The sequence below is a fragment of the Equus asinus genome, chromosome 17 (assembly GCF_041296235.1).
Source record: "Equus asinus isolate D_3611 breed Donkey chromosome 17, EquAss-T2T_v2, whole genome shotgun sequence".
NCBI lineage: Eukaryota > Metazoa > Chordata > Mammalia > Perissodactyla > Equidae > Equus > Equus asinus.
Window position 1 is genome coordinate 1,991,709 of NC_091806.1, and position 25,277 is coordinate 2,016,985.

Here is a 25,277-nt window from a genome sequence, read left to right on the forward strand (position 1 = left end):
TGGACTCAGGATCTCTAATTTAAGGGGGAGTGAGCGGCTGGGAGGGGGCAACTGTGATTATCTGGCTGGCTGGGTAATTTCGATGCACAAGGTTAAAGGTTTGTGAGATGGCTGAAGCTTCACACTCATTTTTTCTAAAAGAAATAATTACATGGTTTTCTATCACTTAGGGGTCTTCTTTTGGAGAAAGCTTAATTTTCCATAGGAGGGGCGTGATCCACATGTTTCAAACTAAGTGAGATACCATAAAGTGTTAGTTCTTCAAAAGCCAAGAACTACTTCAGGCCTTCAGTTAAAGAGAGAAGAGTGAACATACTCGGCTGCATTCCCTCAGCTAAGCCTCTAAGAAGACAATAGAGAGATATCCCAAAAAGGCATAAATCAATGAGTCTGAGAGAATGGAAAATGATACAATAGCAACAAAAATCTGAATTGGTAACTGACTGAGAAAATTTGGAAAAGCTGAATCCTAAGCCAGCAGCAGGGAAAGTTGAGAAGCAACCAGATTTGCGTATCAGAATCCCCCTGTGGCTCAGGAATTGGCAGCATTAGCTACCTCTGGATGTTGGGGAGAAGGCAGGGTCAAAATTAGGAGGATGGGTTTAAAGTCTGTTTACGAAGCAGATAGAACCCCAGCCCTCCTTCCAGACTCTAAGTACTCAGTGACTGTTTTTCCCAATCCCAGCAAAAGACTGGAAGTTTACTCCCTGGAGAGAGCCTCTGTCTGAGGGGCAACTAGGCATACACCGCTGATGTTAGAAAAACCATGGTGATGAGTGAAACCACACATATGGAATGTTGAGACTCCCTAGGCTTCTCCCCAACTTGGCTCCCAGAATGCCAGGCAGCCAAGCATATATCCTCCACGCAGAAGCTCAGTCTTTCTGGAGAATCTGATAAAACTGAGAGAAAACCCTAAAGATACTAATATGACAGTTCCCCAAGGAAATGGCCCAGCAAAGCAATCTACAGCTGAGATCACATCTCAAGCCCCATGAGGTCCTCAGGGCTCTTAATCAGCTCTCTGTGGCTCAGTCTCACACATGAGAAGCAGAGACAATTCACAGGGAAGAAAACTTAAGGAAAAAAAAGATCTTTAATACTCTTGGTAAGATAAGAGGAGACAGTGTGTCTAGGAAACAAAAACACAATGCTGAGGTCAAAAGGCACCATCAGACAACACCTTACAAAAGAAGCTCTTTAAAATTTAAACATGGAAAGCAGAAGTTAAAAAATAAACTCAATAGAAGGTTTGGAAAATAAAGTTGAAGAAATATCCCAGAATATGGAACAAAGACAGAGCCGTGGAAGCAGAGGAGAAAAGATAGGAAAAGGAGAGAAAAATCCTAGGGACTCTAACATGCAAATAATAGGAGTGCAGAAAGAGAAAACAGAAAATGAAGAGAGAGAAATCACCCGAGAAATAAATCAAGAAAATTCCCCAGAATTGAAGAACATGAGTATCCAGACTAAAAGGACCAAGTGAGTGCTTAGCACAGTGGATGAAAACAGAACCACGCTAAGGCACATCATCTCCAAAATTCATGACAATCAGGGCAAAGAGAGTCTCCTATAAGCTTCTAGAGAGGAGAAATTGATGTCATAGAGAGGTTCGAGAATCAGAATAGAATCAGACTTCTCAACAGCCACATGGGAAGATAGAAGACTCTAAAACAGTGACTTCAAAATTCTGAGGGAAACGTCTCCCAGCCAGAACTCTAATTGAGCTAAACCTCAAATTAAGTGTGAGGATAGAACGAAGACATTTCAGACGTGCATTGCCTCCAAACCTATTCACCCATTCTCAGGCAACTCCCAAAGGATGTACTCCAGCAAAACAAGGGAGTTACCAGGACAGGGGAAGCTGTGAGATTCAGAAAGCAAAGTAAAGGGAATTCCTAAAATGATGATAAAGGGAGATCCCGAGATGACAGCTGTCCAGCAGATCTGGGGAGCAATCAGTCCAAACCAGAGTTCTGACTAATAAATGAAACAATAAATGTCTTGGCTTCATTGACCTCTAATTAAGAAGAAAATTACTTTTTAGTTATACCGGGTAACTATTGATGTATTAAAAGCCACTCCAAAACATAGCTTAATACAACAAATATTTATTATTTCTCATGAGTCTACCCATTCACTGGGTGCTTCTGCTGATCTAAGCAGGGCTCAGCTGAGCATGACCGTGGTTAACAAGCAGGTCAGCTAAAATCTATGATGGCTTCATCTGGGATGGCTAGGATGACTGGAGTCTCTTTCTATTTGTCCCTCACATACCCCCAGCTGCCTAGTCGAGACCTGACAGAGTTCCTAGTGACAACAGATGCTCTCAAGGATTCTTGAGGCCTAGGCCAAGAACAGGCACTCTATCATTCCACCATATACTATTGGCCAAAGCAAGTCACAAGAGCAGCCCAGATTTGAAGGAAGTGAAATAGCTCCCATCTCTTAATGGGAGGAGCTACAAAGTCACATTGCAAAAAGTGTGGCTACAAGGAGGCCATTGTACATTGAGATCAGGGCCATTAGTACAATTAATCTGTGACAGATGTATTGAAAGATTCTTATGCTCAAGGGCATCTCTCACATTTATGCCGTTTGGCCACATTGGCAATAGCATTAACGTAGAAAACCATAAACAACTTCATAAATGCCATTTGTTGGCAAAGGAAGGAGCAGGATCCTGTGTAAATACATGTTGGGGAGATGGCCTGGTACAGTGGAAAGAACATGTGCTCTGGAATTAGACAAACCTGAGTTTTCATCGTGACTCTACCAGTCTCCTGTGCAATCCAGCTCACGTATCTCAAACACTTTGAGTCTCAGTTTCTCATCTGTAAAACAAGACGACCTTCATAGGGTCACTATGGGAATTAAAGGAAGTGATAAACACATGGCAGTGCCTGGCACATGTTAGGTCCTCAGAAACATTAATTCCTATCTGAACATTAACTCATCTCCCACACACACACCGTAGGCACTGAACTCTTCCCTTCCCCATCGTCTCCAGTTTTCCAAACTCTAACCAGCTTTTAATTGTGTGTTGCTATTAACCCAGAGTGCCTGGAACCAGAATATTTCAGAATCCAAGGTTCCTTGTGGGGAAGCCCTTTGATTTTAACAGAAGTGCTTTTTGCTATCAAAGCAAGGCCGACGAGCAAGGAGTCCAGGAAGCAGATTAGCGGGCAGCCTGGGCCATTCAAGTTGTGGCTGCAGATTAACCAGAGGTGGGGCTCCGCCTCCGGCTTCAATCATGACCTCCAGGAAGTTGTCTCACCCCACCCCTATCCAGGCTGGGGCCATTTCCTCCACTCAGTGCTGCCTCTTTACCTTGTCCACATGTCCATGAAGCAGGTCTTACACTGCCATCTCATTAACTGGCCCATGGGCCTGTGTCTTCCATGAGACGGTGAGCCTCTTGAGGGCAGAATTTGGCTCTGTAGCTCCAACACGCGAAGATCATTGATAGCATCAGAACTCACCACCTACTGAGCGATTATGAATGCCTGGGTTTGCACATCTTTGAGTCTTCCCTACAACCCATGAAGGAGAATTCTTATCCCATTTTCAATAGGTGAGGCACCTGGCACGCAGACAGGTTAATTATGGTCCCCAAGCTACACACACAGAAAGTGGTGGAACCTGGAAGGGAGCTCGGCTCTGTCCAAAGTCTGGCTTAACATGCTTTGTTGCCTTTTGTCAGAAGTTTGGTAAATTGAATCTACTGAAGTCAAGAGATCCTCTCTAAATGCTGCAAACGAGGTCAGCACACCAGCACTGTGCCTGGTGGAGCCAAAGGAGGCTTCCAGAAACCACAGGGAGAGTTTGTAGATGAGGAAGTGAAGATACACTCACCATTTAGGCCAGACTGGTGATAGAATTAATTTAGGAAGCTGTAAACAGCCTCATGGGTGCCGTGTTTACTGGCAGAGGAAGGAGAAGGCCATGTGTAAATATGATTTTGTGACGCCTGGGGGCAGGGGTCACGGGAACAGGGAGCCTGGTTAGCCATACTTCTTTCCCAACAACCAGCACCCAGCCTCCAGCCCCATTCCTTGCCTGTCTTAACAGCTGGTCTTCAACACTAGCAGTTAGCCCGCCAGGGCTCCCATGCCGCCTCCTCAGTCCCGCCCCTTCAGGGTTCTGGACTGCTTGCCTCATTATGTGATGACTACTGTTTTCCAGGAGTCTGGTCCAAACCACTTCCTCCTCCCTCGCTCCCTAAAGAGAAATGGCAAGAACCTCAGGAAAGGCAGCTAAGGTTTAGTTGGAAAATGGTAGTCTTTAAAACCAGACTCTGAGTCCAAATCCAGCCCTCCCACTTACTCCCTGTATTTCCTTACACAAGTTACTTAGTGGCTCTGTGCCTCAGTTTCCTCATCTGTGAAATGGGAATGGTAGCTACTACCAGAAAGACTGCTGGAGACCAAATGAGATAACGTATGTAAAACGCATGGACTATAGCAGATGCCCACGCTTTCCTCCCTCCTTCCTGCCATCCTCAACGTTTTTCTTATGTGAATATATAGTAGGGACCTAAGCAAAATATGAACCATGATGTAGGGGAAGTTAGAGGTATTCCAAGAGTTTCTGAGTCCCTCCTAAACTCTTTCAAGAATTGGGGTCCTAAAAACCTCACACCCGGGTAGCCATCAGAAAGGAAAAGAGGCTCTTGTCCTGTTTTCTGGAGAAGGGTAGAACATACAGGCTTCTTAGTGCCAACGTCTTACTACACAAAGGCCCTGCCAGAGCCGAACTTCAGAGGGGCTCCTAGATGGAGAGAGCCAGGAGATGGGGCTGGAATTCCCGGGCCGAGCTCCAGAGATCCCGGGCCCACACCTTGGGAAGCCATCCAGGCAGAAGTGGAGAGACAGGTTTGCAGTACTCAAGGCTCAAGGGCCACCTTCAGGCGAGGTTACTAGAGTTCAGGAAGAGCTCTCTCCTCCTCCGAGGATTCTTTAAAGCTCATTAAGAAACGGAGAAGGAAATGCCAGGAAAGCCGTCAGAACGGGCAGCATATTTAAGTCCCCGGCATTGATTCTGCTGGGAGGAGTATCCAGGTGAGTGGAAGAAAATGGTGTTTGTTCTCTAGGTCAGGACAGGGGGTTTCTGAAAGAAATCAGGCCTGGAGGTGGTGAGATATGTTCGATGTTAGGTAATTCAGGGGAAACCCAGCCACCACCCAGGATGGCGCTCTCTTACCAAGATTTTCCTCCCCTGCCTCCAGGTCCCAAAGACAAGGGCTCACCCCCAGGGGATCCAGAGGACACGGGGGCAGAGCCCACCATTCTCTGTGGAGCAGTTGTAACTTGGAGGAGGAGAAGAGCGATCGACATCCAACACGGATGGCTGGGGAAGCTGAGGGAAACAGAAAGAGCAAAAATGGGCAGAAATTCTATTATTTCTGTGGGAAGGGCTGGTGGGTAGGAACAAGAGAAGGTTGTAGAGACACCAGAGACAGATGGATTAATGGAAGAGAGATGGACAGGAATTCAAAGGAGATGAAGAGCAAATCTTGGAAAGGTGCATCTCACATTGCCCACTCCAGGAGGAAATATCACACACACACACATGTGTATGCATGCACACACACACACACACACACACACATACATACACCAGCTTGTTTGGTTTGGGTATAAGGAAGTTAGCTCAGGTGCACAATGCCTGGTATCCCTCTCCCGACTCCCTTCTTACAATTACGTGAGGCTTTCAAATAACCAGTAGCTGGATATCTAGCCTTCATAATAAGCTTCATATTCCCTGCAGTGTCTTCTGCACTGAGAAGAATGCCTGGCACGAAGTGGGCGCTCAGTTCCGTATGTTGAATACGTAATACGTTGAACACACAAATGAATAACAGTGAGAGACACAGCTTATATGGCAGAATCATAGGGAGAGACAGCTTATGTGGCTAATTCACTGGTTGTGGATTTTGGAGGTTTTTCCAGGGTGTTTGAATAGGTATATGATGTCTGGTTACTTCTAATCCAAGTCAGAACCTAGAATTAAGCTGGAAATCTATTCTCCAGGCCAGCTGCTAAATAGTTAGCAGCACATCAAGAAGATGTCGAAGTGGACCTGGTCAGTTAGTGGAACAGTGGCATGCACGGGAGTTTCGTACACAACGGTGTATATAAGTGAGCGGTGTTTCAGAGGCTGCTAAACACTGGCCTGGCACTGCTAATTGTGAGCAGGTGTAACACGCTCTATTGTTCCCATTTGAGAATAAATATTCCGTCTCAGACTTTCAGTTAAAGTCAACAGGTTGGATCTATTCATTCATATATTTTCCATCCCAAGTCTGCGTCAAATGATGGTACCCGTAGCGAAAGAGTGTAGACCACAAATACAAAGAGGATAGAAGAAGGCTCTTGAGCAGAAAAAGATATCAACTGATTTTGGAAGACAGAAAGTAAATGTAGATGGGGCTCCTGGTCTAGCTGGGGCAGGAAACTTTAGCCCAAAGTGTGTGCAGAGTGAGTCACTCTGAGAAGGAGTCCGGCAGATTCCCATGTCTTGAGGCACAAAATGGGCAGTGAGTGGGAGTGAGGAACACAAAAGCAAGACTTAAGCTTGCGCCAGAATAGCTTGGCCAAAAGGCCCCTTCTCCCCAGGACTTTGAATCTGTGTGATGTAACAAACAGACAAGCAAGACGTGAAGAGAGAGTGACAGCTGTAAGAACATGGCAGCTGTGTCTAGGGGCAGAGCTGGTGCATGAAAGCTGTGGGAGCAGCATCCTTGCAAAATTGATCTGCCTCCCAGCCTCCAAATATCCAAGAGAAAAACAGAGGAGAGGTCTCCTTTCCTCCTTGGTTGTTACTTACTGCGCAGACATTATGCCTGAGGGTTCTTACTTAACATGTTTGGGTGTCAGTTCCTTAATCTGTGAAATGGGGTTAATAAAGGGACCCATGCCCTAGAGCTGTTGTGAAGATATAGATAAAGATATCCGTAGACCAAAGGTAAAGATATACGTAGACCAACGTCTGGCACCAAATCAATAGGTATTGACACAAGCTTGATAGATATCGACAACAACCCTCTGGATGTGCTCCACCAGGCAGTACGAGCATTTCCCTGCAGCAGGAACCAGCTGGGGAAGGAGGGATATGCGTCTTCCTGACTTCCATCTCTGCAAGGATACCTAAAGACCCATTCTGTAGGGGCTGAAATAAAGGAGTGACATTAGTGTTTGGTCATTTTTTATCAACCAATTCATAATTTTCACTTCCAATAACAGCTGTTTTTTAAAAATCTCACTTCTAATTTTAAATTGGTGCAGAAAAAAAAATAATTTTCATGATTCTGAAACTCCCTAGTTTCGATCTTAGAAAAACAACTCACCTTCTATCAGCCAAGATTGACTCAATCTCTGCTGCCGTTCCACCACCCCACCTTTGGAACCTTCTCTGCTGACGAGCTCCCTGTTCTTCAGGGCAGTTAAACATCTATCATTTCCGTAGGCGTCATCGGGGAGTTACTGGCTCATAAGAATGGTTTAATTTTGTTTCCAAATGAGGCCACAATACAGAGGAAACCTCTAAACTGAAAATTCCCAGGACAGCAAAAGTTTATTGCTCACTCATGCTATATGCCCATCACAGGTCCCAGACAGACTCTGTCATCACAGCCACTCAGAGACCCTGAATGGCACAGTGACCATATCAAATGTTTTCATCACCTGCCAGAGGGAAGAGAGATGCTAGGGCTGTGAACACTTGTAGAGCTGGAAGAGGCATCTGCTTCTCAACCCTCAAGAACAGAAGATAAAATAGAGAGATGCTTTATGCACTGAGAGCCAATCTAGCCCCAGAAGCAAAGTCAGATCAAGTCCATGGTCATCAAACCTATTGTTAAAACTTCTGCAGGAACTAATATGGCAGCCAGCATATTCTTTCATTTTAAAAAAATGGCTCAGAGATGGGGCTGGCCCCATGGCATAGTGGTTAAGTTTGGCACGCTCCACCCCAGTGGCCTGGGTTTGTGGGTTCGCATCCCAGGCACAGACCTACACCGCTTGTCAGTCATACCGTGGTGGTGATCCACATACAAAACAGAGGAAGATTGGCACAGATGTTAGCTCAGGGTGAATCTTCCTCATCAAAAAAGAGAAAAAGAAAAAAAGTGGCTCAGGGAAAAATAAATCCTGGAACATAGCTCTCTGCCTTAAGCCTGATTGGCTCAAGGTAACCACAGTTAAGAGAAAGGGATGTCTTTCTAGACGAGCTGTGAGTGTGGCTATTGGCATATGAAGCTGACTAGAGTCAAATAGATAAAAAACCAGCAAAGATTTTTTAAGAGTTGTGATGCCAAAGAAAACCTGAGCCTCAACTAGAAAACTCTGTAACTGATCAAAAAGGAGTTGATTTAAAGGAATCCAGTAATTGATTAAAAGGAACCTGAACACTATCTTTCTATAAGCAGAGAGCTGAGGCCATTGCTACAGGAGAGATTATTCCTGAATGATCTTTTCACATGCACCAATGGAGTATAATGGAAAAGGAAGGACTTCCTAGGAAGTAGAATTGAGGGCCATGGGGGAAAATGGACTGGGGAAGGCCCCCCAGGGAGCCAGAACAGGACCCAGTCGAGAAATGTTCCTTACCCTTAGTGTAGGGGGATATCCTAAAGTCTGCCCACTGGGAGTTCTGAAACGCTACGGCTCAGTGACCTGTAAGTCTTCCATTGGTCCCATTTCCAGATGTGACTAAGGTGTCCCTATTCTGCCATTGGAGTATGCGGGGACTGGGGGACAGCTGCAGAGAACTTGCATTTTCTTTTCATAGATTTCTGGGCCAACAGGAGCCACATCTGAACCATATGTAGGAACTTCCATGCATCACCTCAAGATCCTGGACTTTGAGCTTGATGCCATGACTGGACGAGACTTTGATGTGGCCTGCCTTGGGGAGGAGGTGAGTCCATTTTACGTTTGGAAAACAGAGTACACCAAATATTAGGTGACCAGAGAAGTGGACTGTGCCAATTTGTAAGTGCTGTTCAACAGATGTTTCTGGATCTCCCCCACTCTGAGAATGTAGTGGGATTGCATTTCATTCTCCCTTGAAGCTGAGTGGGACCATATGGCTTATTCTGGCCAATGACTTCTGAGCTGAGGTGACACCTAGCTAGGTGACATCTGAGGTGAGGACCTTCCCAGAGCTCTATTCCCTTTCGGCATGACAACAAACCTGCATAAGACGGCAGCTGGTTTATCACCTAGGGTTCTTGAGCACAATGAGCACAGTGCCCTCTGCAAAGTTAGACTTTCCCTGAGATTATCTTCTTGCTCAGCCCTTTCCCTTCCTTATCCTGCTTCCCTCAGGCCCTTACAGGGGTTTCCCAAAAAGGACTCCCTCAAAAGAACCACGTGAACTTGAATCCTGTCTCAGGCTCTGCTTCTAGGGATCTCCATCTAAGATAGTAGCTGCTATTAATAATAAACAGTAGGTTCCTAAGATCGTGGTCCTGCCCGAAGCTGCTGAAAACTGTGGAGGGGCACCATCTTGAGATGATTCTAGTACAGCAATGTATGACTCCCCAAACCAAAAAGTTCCAAAAAGTTTCTCCCAAGTTCTGTTCTTGAAACCGTTGAGGGAAAAAGCAAATGTCATTTGTGAAAGAAGACGGGGCAAAGGAGAATAGCATGATGGCAAGGGAAGCTGCTGGGAATCGACCCAGCCAAGGGAGTTCTGGAGGGTCCTGCTGGGTTGGGACCCTCCCAAAAGGACATTCCACAGAAATGGCCTTTCTCATGACTTTTGTCTCTCCTAGTACATGGAACACTGTAAGCTGGGGGCTCCCCGAGGGACTTCTCCAGTGAAGCAAAGAATTGCTTCATTTCTGGATGTCCTGTTTCCCATTGGAAGAGCCAGCTCAGGCTCCCATCCTGGTGAGAGGCCATTTTGGCCAGGCTGAGACTCACTTCCTTTCCCTGAAGAGATCCAGCGACTTCCCTCACTGCCAAGCATCAGAACCTTGGCAAGTAACAGAAGAAAGTGCAGAGGGGCATCTGGGACATCAGATAGCCCAGGCTCGTGATGTTCTGGAAGCTTCTCTAGGAGTAAAACTAGGGTTATCCCAGGCTGAGTCAGGAGAGGTCACGGTCTATCAACAAATCTCAGATGTTTGGGAGGCCAGATGAGCTGTGAGTTACATGCTGATGTCCATGTGATATGGTTGGAAAAGAGGCCAAATTGGGAAAGAGCAAGCATGGCTTCTTCCAGCTTAGTCACCAGGAAGTTGTGACTGATAATGCCAAGGATGATAACAGTGATAATGATGATGATGATGGTGATGATGATGATGATGATAGCTCTCATTGATGGAACACTTACTATGTGCCAAGAACTGCGCTGACTACTTTATGGATGTTCTCTCGTCAAATCCCCTATATCACAGGCATGATTAGCCCCATTCCACAGATGAGAAAAGTGAAGCTAAGTAAACAATCCATTGGCTCATAGCTGGGAAAGGGGTAGAACCAGGATTTAACCTTTGCTTGCCACTACATCACCTCTAATTCATTTTAACCTAGGGTATCATTTTCCACATATGCAAAAAGGCATGGCTACACTTCGGGTAATCTTTCTCCAAGGTCTTTTCTGGCCTTACAGTCTGGAATGATCTCTGTCCTCTTCAGCAAGATGAGAGGAAGGTTTGTGGGCAGGAGGGTAAGCCACTGGAGAAGGGAGACTGTGTTCCACCTGAACTCCTCACTCAGATGGAGGTAGTTCGGAAACTCTGGCGCTTCCCTCTGCGAGCGGCATGTTATCTAGGCCTGGAAAACATCTGAGTGACGGGAGCGGTTGGAGAATTCCAGGAAAGCCAGGTCATGCGGCAAAAGGAGTGGACCACAGACGACACAGTTCTGTTTTTTCCTTAACTGAAGGCCACTGGATTTTTCCAGACAACATTTGGAAGGCTAAAAACCGATTACTCCGAATCACGAACAAAAATAGATCTTGAGATTTTGTGTATTCATTCCGACACAGTAAAAAATGGGGGAGGAGCGCAATAACGTTTCATGTGTCTGCCTCATGGAATTTGTAAGAGTTTAAAAGTTGTTGCTTTTAAATGTTTGAGAGTAAGAACAGTATTTACGTTGAATAGCTTTATTCTCTTTATGTTCGTGGACTCAACCTATACTCTTGAATTTAAGCCCGACGCTGTGGTTCAGTTTTTCTTACAATGACATGGGAATTAAACATGGTCTCCCACTGCCTCAGTGGGAAGATGAATTAACTGAACTTAAAAAACTAACAGGAAGAAAGGTATTAAGCTAAAAACACTTGTGTTTTTGCCAGGAACGCCGCAGTCTTCTATTCTTACACGGCTCACGTCAAACGTGTGGGCCTCTCCACCCATGCCTTCCTGTCTGGGCTGAGAGGTGACAAGTGGGGACGGCACCTCATGGAAGATTCCCTGGAGGTGACTGAACCTTCTGTCACCTGTGGTTCTTTGAAGTACCTGTTTATGTCACTGTGCCTGGAAGGAGAGGTGCCCTGAAGGTGCCTTAGATGGCAGCCACACAGCTTGTCCTTTTCAGAGACACTGGCCTTAATGCTTCCACAGTCGCCCACTGCGGTGCAAGGGGGTATAGCTAAAGGGGCTACCAGTGGTTTTTGGGGTAGGTGGACAGATTTCTTGTGACGTCCTATAACTTCCTCTATCAAACAGCTGTTCAGTCTAGCAGACAGCCTGCTGAGGTGGGGCGGAGCTTGGCATGTTATCGCTCAAAGAAGAGATCAAAGACTTCACGGGCTCTGTCTAACCACCATCAGAGCTGCACTCCAAGGTGCTGCCATGTGAGCTGGAGGAGAGAAGCCTGCAGCTTTAAATTTAAATTCACCTCCTAAAAATGCTCCGATTTTGCCTGCCTCTGTATTCCCACTTGAGAGACGGACTCCGTTAAACAGCCAGCAGAGTATTGATTACTAGGGGTTCCAACAGTGGTCCACAAACGGGCCCACTGAAGGAGCCATGGAGAAATAGGTAGAAGATTTGATTGGGAACTTTTCAGCCACACACATACACACACACACACACACACACACACACTCTTTTCTTTTAATTGTATCTAGGAACACATGTGTCAAAGCCTCCCTTGGTTATATACCCAGGAGAAATATATGAGAATGTTCATTGCAGCACTGTCTGACATAGGAAAAAACTGGAAATGAGGCAAATGTCCACTGCCAAGAAAATGAACAACCCAAGTGTGCCATATTTCACACACTGTATTATTATACAGCAGTGAAAGTGAATGAACCACAGCTACTCGCAATAACGTGAATGAACTGAGAAAGGCAGTGTTAAGTAGGAAAGAGGCAGGTTCAGAAAGACTATGTGCACTATGATACCCTTCATATAAAGCTCAGAAAGAAGCAGAGCTTGTTTGGGCATGCGTACGTGTGAAGTAAAAACTATTCTTTGAAAGCAGGGGAATGATAAATTCCTAGCAGCAGTTTCCTCTGGGGAGTAAAGCAGGTGACGGGCATAAGGGAGAAGCACACAGGCAAGGGGATTATTGGTGATGCTCTAGTCCTTGCACTGGGTAATGGGTTGTGTGCTTCGGTATCAGGGGGCATTATAACGTAGATATGGGTATACATATTCTTTGGTATGTGTGAGATACTATGTTAAGATATTAAGATTAAAAAATAAAACTATCTGAAGTGAAAATGACTCAGCTGGCTGATAGAATTCAAATTTCAGGGTTCAAAAGTTTAGAAATTTTCGAATCCAAACTCCTAACTTTACATATGCCGACATGTCTTCCAAATTGCGACGGTGGTCATATTTGCACAACTCTAGTGACTGTGGGGGGTCAGTCTCATAACTCCTAGTCCACGAGTCCTTTTTCCATTCTCTCCTCCAAAAGTATTCTCCACTTCCTCCCTCTCCCCCTCCTCCCCCTCCTCCCTCTCTCCCTCTCCCCCTCCTCCTCCTCCTCCCCCTCCTCCTCCTCCTCCTCCCCCTCCTCCTCCTCCTCTGTCTTCTCCTCGCCTTTGCCCTGGTAAGTAAAAGCAACATTTAACTGGCCTTCCCAATAACAATGCATGGCTTAAACACCTTTGTTCTGGAAGAAAGGGTAAGAAGTTAGAACACAGGGATCTGAGTAGGTAAAGTCAAGTTTCTCTCCGGCTGTGTCCTCTTCTGAAGCAGTGGCTGGTTTTGACCAAACTGCATCCACACTAAAGTGTTAGGTTTACCTAAACTCTGAGTTGCGGCTCTTTGCTTTTTTAAAAGAAAATGGCAGCCCCAAAATTTACTGATGAGCGTATTTTCTGTAAAGAAGATTTTAATAACATTTTGAATATGGATGTCATGTAGACTGGACTTCAGGGGAAGAAGGAAAAGTGTCTTTTCAAAGGAAGCTCCATTTTCAACAACAATTTAAATAAATTGCTGACATCGGTGGAAAGAATTGTGATGTATCGCATCTATGTATTTTACTTACTTAAAATCAAATGTTTACCTCCTTTCTCTCAAAAGAAGTAAAAGAACAGTTGAAGTAGTCCAAGCCATTCTGCTTGATACATGGCTACCCCGGAGTCTGAAAGAAGAGCCCGCCATTCCCTTGGTGGGTCTCCATGCCCGTGTGCACACCTTCACTGCCTGAGGAGCGCGTCGTCTGCGTGTGCTCCTACCTTTGAAGACCACGCATTTTAGTTCTACAACATCTCTGTTAAATGCTTGCCACCTACTTCCATAGTCATTGTTTTTCCAATAGCAGAGAAAAGCTTGCTGTGTTGGACTTACTGAAAGACTATATGTTTGTATATTATCCTTTATGAATGATTTAAGGAATTTTTATGGCCTGGTAGTCATTAGAGTTATTCACCAACTATTTCTAGCTCTCTTCCTGGGCACCTGGTGAGGTTGCACTTCCCTGAACCCTTGAAGTTGGGTAGAGCCATGTGACTTGCTCCAGCCATTGAAATATGAGCAGAAGTGAGGTTCATAACATTTAGGAGGAAGCTTTAAGAGTCAGTGTAAGATTTGCCATGTTCCCTTTTTCTTGGATTTGACAACTGCAGAAGCATAGAGATGATGGCTCACTCAGATTCCCTCAGTGAGAATGGCATGGAGCAGAGTCCCCCAGCCTACTTCTGATGGACAAGTCACGGGAGTGAGAGATAAACCTTCGTTGTTGTAAGCCCCTGAGATTTGGGGGATAGCCCACACGGGCTGATTCACAGGGATAATTTCGATTATACATCATTTCTGTCCAACTCACTAACTTTAAATCATGAGATATGACTCCACTATGTATCTAGGCTTCCCAGAAAATATTCATCTGGACACCATGGTTTTCAATCCACAGAATTCTCCAAAAGGAACACTGGAGACCTTTACTATGAAACCAACACTAGTTTAAAATGGAAATTGAAGGAGAGGCAACAACCAAGAGAAATTGGAATCCACATTTATTGATGAGAGATATATACACAAAAGTTAAAACACTTAGTGAAATATTGGATTCACAGATTATTTCCAGTATATAAAGAATGTCCAGTTATTTTATACATGAAATGTTACAGTAATCAGTCCACATTGTAAGAAAGCTTAGAAAGCTAAAGGTGAAAACCAAAGACCTCAACTACCCTAAGTGCGCTTTGCCAACAAGGTGTTTCCTAGTACCATGTATAAGAAACAACCCAATAGTTAGTTGAAGTTTTTCATTGTTTTGCATTCATTAGTCTTTAAACACTATGTGCTGTAGATGCTATGTGCTACCTGACTTTAGACCAATGGAGATTATGAATGTGAAGGAAATATTGTTATCTTTCATTCTGGACATACAAGAATCTCCCAAAGGAATCCTGCCAAAGGGCTAGCTTTCTTTCACTAAGCTTTCCATCTTGAGTTGGCAGGAGTTGAAGAAGCCACATTTTCAAGGAAAAATTTGTCTGTCCATAATAGATACCCCCTCACTCCAATCACTGGAGAGGCCACTGAGAATCAATATGCTTTGTGCCCTCAGGGAATCTCTTAGACTTCACTCCTCTTGTGAAAAGAGAGGGGCACTCATGTTCCAAACTGCACATGGCCACTCTTCTCTGTCCTTGCAGAAGAGAAGGGAGTTACAGGAACGATAGACCCCGCAGCATTCCATTTAGTGATCGTTAGACAGAAAGTGTGTTTTAGGAGACAAGTGTATAATTGCATTAATTAACCTCATCTTCAATCACTCAAAACACGCACACAGAGCTATCAGGTAGAGGTCATACTCCCTTCACATATATGGGATCTGTGCTTCATCACTTGCCTTTCTGCAACCCCAAAGCTGAACACTGACGGTTCTTGTGCTTCTACTGCTCTAGCTTTCTACAGACAACTGTGCACTTTGCTACCAGATTGTGCTTTTATGGGATTCCACTGGCATGGCAGTCAGTCAGTGAATGTCTTTCCTGTACCCTGACTCAAGAAACCGAGGGGGGACAAGGCTCTTCGGAACCTTTAGGTCAGGAACATCACGATCAGTATTTGGCAAGCAGAGAGGCAGACCTTTACCTGGACAAGGACATGATAAAAAACGCAGAAGCAGACTAACCTTCTGTCTCTCTGAGCCCAATCTACCAGGCGAAGGAGGGTTGTAGGGAGATGTCCTCATTCTAAACCTACCTAAGGCTAGATCATCAAAAGTTCCACAGCTGCGTTTGCCAGGCGTGATGCAGACAGCCGATGACCTTTCACTAAGAATCATGACACGCATCCAAGTTTCCCGTGCCCTGAATTGCATATTTACAGAGATGCTGGACACACACAGGCTTTCAAACAATCATCAGTACAAATGATTCATAGATAAGTTCTTCACTGATATACAACCCCAAATCACATTAAGAAAGAGGAGAAAGCATTCGCTACTAGGAAACTAAGAAGGAAAAGAAGGGTTTTCAAAATGGCAATCCACACATCTACTACATTTAAATGAACAGCCAAAAATAACATTTAAATTAAATTACAATACAGCTATACACCATTTCACTGAAATTACACATAGGTATCTACATTATAGCTACACCAAGTGCGTAGGCACTGTTCTTCATGCGTGAACCAAGTGTTACTACGTACACACACGAGTTTCATGCTCGGACAGCTATCTGCCCTGGAAAACCACACAAACAATTCATTGCTAGTTGAGGGCACATTGAATCTGTTTGCTTAATGGGAAGCAGGTTAATACACATACCAATAAGCTTTCTATGTAACTGACTATTTTTTTAAAACATGACAAAGCACTAGCCCTACAACCATATCAGAAAGTGTGTTTGGCGGAAGGAAGGCTGCTGTCTCGGCAGTGGCTATTGATTTGCCTTTTGGGAAAATTACATAGATTGTTATTCACCTGAGGACGGAATCCACCTGGGCTGCTTCTAAACAACTTCAGCGTGACCCTAAGGCCCCTCCTCCAGCCCCAGTGATAGAGTATTGCTTCATAGCTGGTACTAATGATTTTTTTGTCTTAAAAATATGTGCTCAATTCACATAACGATGTGACATTTACTACCAACTTTCTTGGCAAGAATGAATTATACATCTGTTCTGATTTGTTTCACAGCACTCACCCCAGTCTCTGCTGTTGCAGGTTTTCCTGACCCAATTTTCACATAAATAATTAGGAAGGCATGGGAGATTCTGAGACAGAAAGGATCCCACTGTTATCACCTTATTTTTCTTCTTCAAAAAAGCAAAATTAGAATGCTTAGCTGGAAAAACAGGCCTGATGTCAAAAGTAAGGAGTCAGCACCATTCCTCGAGTTAAAAGGACTAATTGCTTAAACGCACATCCTAACCAGCGAGGGGATTTAAGCGATGCCTTGTTCCTTACGGTCAGTTTGTTCAGCGCATCGTGAAGGGCTGGGTTCTTAAATTTCTCGAACATGCCTGTATGCTCAGGGAAGAACTGATAGTTCTAAACTGCTGTAGAAACTTCCTGTGCTCTGATTAGTTATAATTCTACATATGTGGATTTATAGAAAATACCATAAGAAAATATCTGTCTGCAAAATTACAGATACTAAATAGATTAATTCACTCTACACTGAGTTCTTTATGATTTATGAAGAATAGATACAAACCTATACCACTATTAAAGGCTAAATCAATATTAAACATATACTATCCAGGACTATAAATACATTTTCTCATGCTCTTTATAAATAATAGCAAAGGAGCCTAGGGATTTGTTTTAAAAAGAATGGAAGATTGGGTGGAGGAATTTGTGAATTTGGGGTGCAATACTGATCAAAGGGCAATATATCGTCCCCGGTAACGTAGATTCATACCAGGAAGCTAAAATATATCTGCTGGCAGCAAGGTCAAATTAGATTCACAGTTTGCCAGCTCTTTCCTCAAGCCTTAGAAAACAAATAGAAAAACAGTATACAAAAATCCTCACAAAAGTAGTTTTTTATATACAAATCTCTATATTGACCAGATAACCTGATCTGTGCTGTGCAACGTGGAGATGCAATGCTGAGGTTTCCCAGGGGAAGGAGGAAAGGAGGGAGTTCAGGTAATTTATGGAAAAATCTGGATGTTAAAGGATGCCTAGTAGGAAAAATAACTCTCATGGAGTTTTAAGCAAGCAGAGTGCCAGCTTTCTGATCACACATCTCCATGGGGAGAAACCTCAGAGATGTGTTAGACCAACTTCCTTAGCTAGCATGTGCATTTCTCTCCTACCCAAGGCAACAGGCCGTTTCTAGGCAGGCTAAACGGTTGCCATGAGGAGAAACGGAGCCCCAGAAGGAGGGAGGCTCCTCCTGCATCATCCCCATCTCCACGGAGGATGATGACAGGGTAACAGTCCAACTGTTATGTTCCAACACCTACCCAGAGATGAGGGTGTCTCCAGAGGAACCGGGGACCTGTTGCTACCCATCCTCTGGGTCAAGTGCTGACTCTGCAAAGCAGGGGGCTCAGTTCCAGTAGAAGATTTTATTCTCAGCACAAAAGCACCCTGCATAACAATCATGAGGACTCTTTAAAATATCAAAATAGATACTTGGTCTGGAGGTAGGAAGGTGAAGCAAGGCTGGCCAGAGAAAAAAACTGGTCAGCAATCATTCAGGATATTACTTAGAGTGAAACAAGAGGTTGGGGGCTTCCCTTACTCTTCGGTAGGGTCTTATATGGGTCAGTTAAGAAATAGTCTTTTTCTTGCTGCCATTCCATCGGGTCTTCTGCACTAAAAATTTAAACAAAAAAACCGCCACTAACCTAACCCTTTTAGTCTTGGCTTTACGTTTCACGCCTCCAATCTAAAGCGCTGAAGTCTTCACTGGCAATAAGGGTGCCCACAACACAACACCAAACTTATTCTGTATTTAGCAGAAGTTCGGACAAAGAGCAAGGATGCAAGTAGTGGCCCATTACAGCAGTACCAGAAAGTGCCAGAGGTTGGTCAAAGGCCATGGCTGGTGACATGCCCCTTGCAGACAAACCATGCATTTTATCTACCCTAGAAACTCCTTGGGCATTGAAGAGGGTGACGATAGCCAGCACAACTCCATTCTCGTAAGATAGAGCTTCTCTACCTGTGCCGTCATGCCCACGATAAAGGCAAACCAGGTGGAAAACTTGAAAATGAATTCAATCAACATCCCTGCATATCTCTCCAGTGAGAGGCCCTGGCCCGGGCTCACTGTGTGCATGGGCGTGTGTGTCTGCGTATAGGTGGAAAGACAAGGTATTTACAGACAGTTGCTGTTATTGTGTAAGCCTTGCACCAAATTTCATAAGAGTGTTCAAGTTTATTGGCCAAAGACTCCCGAATTCCCATACTTGGCTGACAGTTAGGGCTGTTTGGAGAAAACTGTGTGTTTTGGGCATTCGGAGTGGGCTCTGTTGCCGCAGAAGGAAGGATGCAAGGCCGTGAGTGAGGCTGAGAGTCGACTAGTCCCCTCACGGTGACTCTGGCAACATCGTTGCCTGAGCTCAATTGCTATTTCTGCTGGGACAGTGAGTTAGGCAAAGGGTAGTTTTATAGAAGGACGTCTGTTTGTGTCCCGAAACACCAAACCATAGACTAACATGGCCATCTTGCAAGCCTGTTGCAAAACATCAAATGGAGAGAAAGCCTTGAATTTAATTTCCGCCAAGTAAGATGAGAAAAATGCAAATATTTGTTACGGTGGCTCCTTCTGACTTAAAATATAACATAAATGAGTAAAATTTTATAGTAGTAAACCTCTTATGAAAGAAATTAAAGCAGAGATAATAGGGCTGGGAGGGGATTTTAATCATTTAATCCAACACTTTCACTTGACCTATGGGAAGAAATGGGGCTTGGGTGTAAAGTGACTTGTGTGACCTCTGTAGCTGAAGATTGGCAGAGTCTAAGTCAAATGTTTCCTCTAGCCAACTGCGTTCTTTCTCCTCATCTCTATGCCATTACCTGAATTTGCTGCGTTACGCTGTTAAATTAGATACTATTCAATTAAGATTCTCTGTCATCTAGTCTAAAACTAACCCTTGCAAATAATGCGTATGATCATTTATTAAATTGTGTTTTAAGCAGCAGTGATGACAAGTGAAATGAAAAGACAGGAGGAGGAAGAGTGGGAAACTGGGTTTTCCTTCAGGGAAAATCATAAGCAAATGTTGCATGAGCAGCTTTGAACCCACTCCACCCAAGGAGAATAATCCAACTGCAGTGCATTCTGCCTGGGTTGGAACTCAATGGCCCTTCTTCTAGGTTTTAGCCAGGAATTACCACAGATACTGAGACCATTAATCTTCTCTGACAACTAGATTTACAAAACTCTCACTTCAGAATTCCTTCAGGCTCTTTGCTTAAACTTAATCTTCTTAGGGTCCCAGACTTTAATGTTCAAAGATCAGGTCTTACAATAACTGAAAAGTCCCACTTGGTCCTTTCTCTTGGCTTGGAATGAATTCATCTGGAGAATAAGCAAAACAAAACCAGCAACCCAGACAACTGCATGGCCCCGGGAGCTTCAGAGCAGCAAAGTGGGAAGAGTCACCTCCAGTGGGTGTAACTGCGGAGCGCTTTGACTCATTAAACCAGGCACGAGCTGCTGGGACTTGTTTATCCAGAGTCTGAGTTATGGAGAATTCTCTCTGAGCATGAGCCCCTATTTGGATTTACTGCTGTATTTCACGTGTAAATATAGCACAGATAGAACCCTTGATTCTGTCAAAAATGAAATACTGTACCATAATTTTTGCTGTTGAGAACAAAGGCAAGTGTGATATTTGAAAATCATGGCAGGACTGGGTTTCCTTTTGGGGACCCAGTAGATGAGTTACCCAACTCCTCCAGGACTTCTTGACTAGGTACACTTAGAAATGACATACTTCTCCATGCACAAGTGAAAATGACCTGAGACTCTCTAATCAATTGGTTGTTGGGTTTCCCGTCATTACCTCCCAGGAGTCATCTCCATTAACTGAATTTCCCCTAAGCTTTTCTCAGCTCCCACCAATCTAAATCCAGGAGCTAGGCATTTTGGCACCCTTTCTTTAGGCTGACCAGGAGTTGGAGAGGAGAAGTAAATATTTGTCTTTTACGGGACATGGTAACTTCTGTAGACAGCGAGACTACAGTCTGTGTTTCCACACCCGATAGGAAGTAAAGGACGGAATCTGACATCTACTTGGTTCAGATCTTGTCGCCTGAAGTCCTATATTGGGAAGCCGTGTGATCTAGATGATTGCCTTCATTCTCTGAGGCTCTTTGTGTGGGAGTCACATCCTCAAAGATCCAAGGTAAAGCCCCACGTCGAGAGAGAAGCCGTTCCTCTCACCGACTGCCACTGAATTGTAGTAGGTAATCACAGGATAATTCCTCTTGGGATTCTCAACAGGGACAAATGAGAAAGGGGAGGATTAAAGTCTACTTAGTTGGTTTTCTCCTGAAATGATTCTGATTCCTAAAAAGAGTGAATGAGTCTCCAACAAAATGGTGTTGCTGAAGCCGTGACTTACAGACCTTACAGGATGCAGTGTATATATCTGGCCTGCCACGTCTGTATATAAATATAATATTTGTGCATCATCAAATATTAATGGACTATTACAAGCATCCCTATCTGTGTTGGACCTATTAATATAAATCTCTACACATAACGGACAGGTGATGCATATCCTGTTTAGAAAAAGGTTGTTAGAGGTACATTCTGCATCTATTTGTTCTGTTCATGGCACGTACGCTGGGGAAGGAAAACCCCAACGGGCATGGCATGAGAAGAATGAAAGAGGCCTAAAAAAAAACAGAGGACACAGTCACGTTAGCTTTATATAATCCTGAATCTTCAGGCTAGTCCTCAATTTGAGAAATTTGTTTATTTTTAATATGATTTGTTGAATTTCCAGATAAATGTGATTTCCCTAAGTATATTCTCATGCAACTTATTGCATACAGTCTCAACTCAAAACACCTGCTTTGTTAAAGCTGTGCACCTTGTTCCTTCTGAACGCACTGTCCCCTTATATATTTATAGGCTAAGTGGATAACTGGGAAAAAGCGGAAGACGAAGGAAATACGGAAGACTTACAGGCAGATTCTTGGGAAGATGATCCTGAGACCACTCCTTCTAGAAACGCGTTAGTGTGTACAGGTGCTAAGCTGGCCTTAAAGAGCAAAACCCACAAGCTCCTAGATGCCTCACCTACATCCTTCTCCTCACCATAACAAAGGTCTTGGGAGCACCACTGCAAGACAATCCTTAACAGTTTCACAGCTAAATCCAGGACCTGTCCCCTTAACCCACAACATCTGCTGTAAAGGATGCAGTTTCCACTACTACATGTCAGCATGTCCTTGGCCACTCTGTCAACTGTCCATCTAATGAAAGGGAAGACCAATGCCATTAAATAATAAAAGCAAAAAGCTGCTTAATATTGCTCAGTAGTGATCCTTATCCAAAAATAACTAGGGCTTAAGAGACAAAAACAACTGGAACCTCATGTCTCTTGCATGTTCTAAAAGTATCTGATTTGGAAGAGAAAAATCACAAGGAGTAGGTAATAAAGAGTACGTGGTGTCCATAAATACCCTCTCCTCAGAGACTCTGGACTCTGACTATTCAGGAATATCTCAGCGTCCACCTGCCGGCCTCGGATGACCACCCTACTCCCACATGTGGACCAAAGTTCTACACACTCCGTAGAGGTTGAATGTGCTTTACTTCCCAATGATTCATGTTCAAGTCCTCAGGAAACTCCCAAAGCCAGCAACCTTAGGAAAATACTGTGGGTTATTCAATAGAAAATGGTAGTATGGACACTGAAAATTTCAGCTTGCATGATCAATCATTCAGGAGTCATTGGGTGCCTAGAGATGCAAGGCACTGCGCTGCTCCAATTATATTATTTTTTCCCCCAAACTTTCACAGCCTTGAAAAGAGTCCATCCGTGAAGCTGTGTAGAGTCATCCTGTGTTCCCCTTCATGGTTCAAGGCTGCCTGGACTGTGCCACCAGAATGTCACCTTTATAGCGTTTTGCACGCATGTTTGTTCTTTGCTCCTTTGCACAGAAAAGACTGGGGAGGAAGATCGGCTCTGCTTCCACTGTGTCCTAGAACCGGGGTTACGTGCTTTGATAAAATATAACAAAACACTTTCTACATACTAGATAACTAAGAGCATTTCGTTTCTGTTCCCGTTTTTATCGTGAGATGGTACTAAAAGGAGCACAGTCAACCCAACTGTCCTCCCCATGTGAGGAGAGCAAAATGATTAGTCTTCTAGTTTGACAAGAATATGACTGAAATAATTTGGGGATTAAAATGGCTTTTTTCGTTGGAAACCCAAATAAGAATTTGATGGATGAAACAAGGAAATTGAAGCATAGATCGAACACTCACTCCATTTCACTATGCCGCGTGATGCAAACCAAACCTAACCAAATCTGAAGATTCGAATCTGGTTAAAGTTTACGTTGACTGTGCCCCTTTACTATTGTCAATATATACAGTGGATATGTGCCAATTACATCCTAACCCATTATCAAATTTAGAGCAAATGATGAAGCATACTTTGGAATTTCAGTTGTTTCCATAGACTAGATGGGGAAGAGCAGAGACTCAGTGCTCCATAATTGGCTGCCTCTAAGAGTGTGGCTCCCACCACAATGCTCTTTGAAACATTCAGCTTCAAGAGTAGACAGAAGATAAATTGTCCAAGTTCCCTAAGACAGCTACTTTCTTTTAATCAACATAAGAGCAAAATCTACAAGACATTTAATGCGATTTACTTCTAGAGGCTTCTAACAGAATCTTTTGTGCATGACAAGGCAAGGCATGGAGAACGCTTGAAGGAAGACCGCACTGAGCATCTGTCCGTTAGCCCAAGTCCCTGGAGGGGACCACACTGCTTTAGCTGTGTCCCCTGGGAAAAGAGCAGCCACGTTTCTGCATCTTGGGGGAAAGGGAAGCTGGCAAGAACGCGTCTTCAGTTCAAACCGATCCCTCCAGCAGCATCATTCCAACAAAAATACGGTGAGAAATTAGACAGTTACGAAGCATCATTTGGCAAAGACACAGCACCCTGCCTACCACCGACCCACAATAGGTCCTCTAAGCCTCAGCTAACAGATTAAGTAAACGTAGAAATATATGCGTTTTTTTCGGTTTTAGAGAAAGCTTGTTTGTATCCTCTTTTACCATAAGATATACTGGGGTGTTTGTTCAAGAATTTGCCGATCCTTATTTTTCCTGTTTCCAAGGTTCGTCCTCAACACTGCAGTCAGCTGACTTTCCATTGGCTGCCAGAGTTACCTGAAAATAATTATCATCAAGATCCAGCTTACAGGTCACGAACCAGAAAACCACCCCGTGGGTTGTGTGGAGGAGCACCAGATCCAGCTTACACTACACGACTTAAACGTTAGTTTTAAATGTCATTCCTTCCAGATGGATTTTGAGCTGGACTTGGTTTCCAACATGGATCCGTGAACATTAAAATATACATATTTGCCTCGGGGGGTGGGTTGAGGGACTAGAGAGACTTTGCAATTTGGAGGATAACTTCTACCACGCTTTTAGAGTTGTGCGGGTGTCTAACCACCGATAGACCCATCACAGTAATGTAGTCCTCAAAGAATAGTGTCCTTGTGCTACTCCAGACAACCACAGAGGAAACGACCCCAGAGCTAGGCAGCCAGTGCTACTCATGCATGTGAAGGGTTCAGCTGCAACGAGGCCAGGCGGATTTTACACCTGTTCAATTTAAAATCAGAAATCACGGTGGCCTGGATACCAAATGAGCTGCCCAGGCTTTAACAACTAAAGAGAAAAGGGAGAGATTAAAAGCCTGGGATCAGTGACGTCGATATATGTCAATCATTTCCATGTAGACCTTTAATGACCAACTATAATCACCAGACTGTCTATATTATGCTCCCCGGCTCTAAGCGAACTGAACCCTTACACAGAACAAGAGGTTGCTCCCCTCCACTTCTAAGTAGTTTTCCTAGCTTACCTTCCATCTGTCTGTCCTCAACGTCATGTGCAAACTTAAACCCACGACTGATATTCCACATAATGGAGAGACTGGATTTATGGAAGCATTGGGATATGGAGACACGACAAACGCAGCAATGTTTGAAAGAAATCTGACTTTCTTCTTATCAAGTGGAAGTGAGATGCATGCATTACGAACACACACAACGTGCTAGGAACAGAAAATCAAGTGCCCTTCACGAACTAAGCAAATCAAAATAAAAACTATTCATGCTGCCAACCCCCATGAGGCCCCCACATTTTTTTTAGAAAGACCATGCAAGAAGCAATGACTGCCCCACATGCAGTTATTCTGATCAAAATAAAAAAGCTACCGCACAACTTCAAACTACTATTACAAGGCAAGAGTTTGAAAATAGAGATCAATGTGACATAACAATGCCTGAGGGGGTTAAAGTTTTGACCAGAGCTGCAGCAAATTTGTTTCCCCTTCAGTGAACGGTCAGGAAAGACGGCCAGGGACAGACTGTCTGCCTGGAGAAGCTGCCTGATCACTGCAACCTTGAATGGGCCTATTTGGCTGTGCAAAATTATAAATCCGTGTGGTGCCTTTGGAAAACCAGACAGCTCTTAGGAGTGGGGGACAGGGTTAGTTTTTTGGGGTTTTTTTGTTTTTTTTTTTTAAATACTGGGGCCTGTGTTTCAAAAGTAGCTGGGACAGCAGCTTTTTGGGCATTTCTTTTTCTGCCTCGGTTAGAGGAGTCCAGACTCCATTCTGCAGTCCATTCCATCCCTCTCTGCTCCAACCAGCTTGGTAATAGAAAAAGAAAAAGGGG

The 25,277-nt window shown here is 44.1% G+C and overlaps 1 protein-coding gene and 1 long non-coding RNA gene across 7 annotated transcripts in view; one reads left to right on the forward strand and one right to left on the reverse strand.

Annotated features, from left to right (window-relative positions):
* Positions 1-4,929: 4,929 nt before the first annotated feature.
* LOC123277955 (uncharacterized) overlaps positions 4,930-25,277 on the forward strand; it is a 41,845-nt gene continuing 21,497 nt past the window's right edge. Inside the window, exons 1-2 of the long non-coding RNA XR_011495008.1 lie at positions 4,930-5,060; positions 8,791-8,919. This is a non-coding gene — a long non-coding RNA (uncharacterized lncRNA). The remainder of the gene's footprint in view (positions 5,061-8,790; positions 8,920-25,277) is intronic.
* Positions 14,420-25,277, reverse strand: part of SLC1A2 (solute carrier family 1 member 2) — a 137,461-nt gene continuing 126,603 nt past the window's right edge. For all 6 annotated transcript variants that reach the window (XM_014851038.3, XM_044750042.2, XM_070487524.1 and 3 more), the window contains one exon: positions 14,420-23,757. In XM_014851038.3, the coding sequence (XP_014706524.2) occupies positions 23,686-23,757 (72 nt within the window). In that variant the 3' untranslated portion in view covers positions 14,420-23,685. The remainder of the gene's footprint in view (positions 23,758-25,277) is intronic.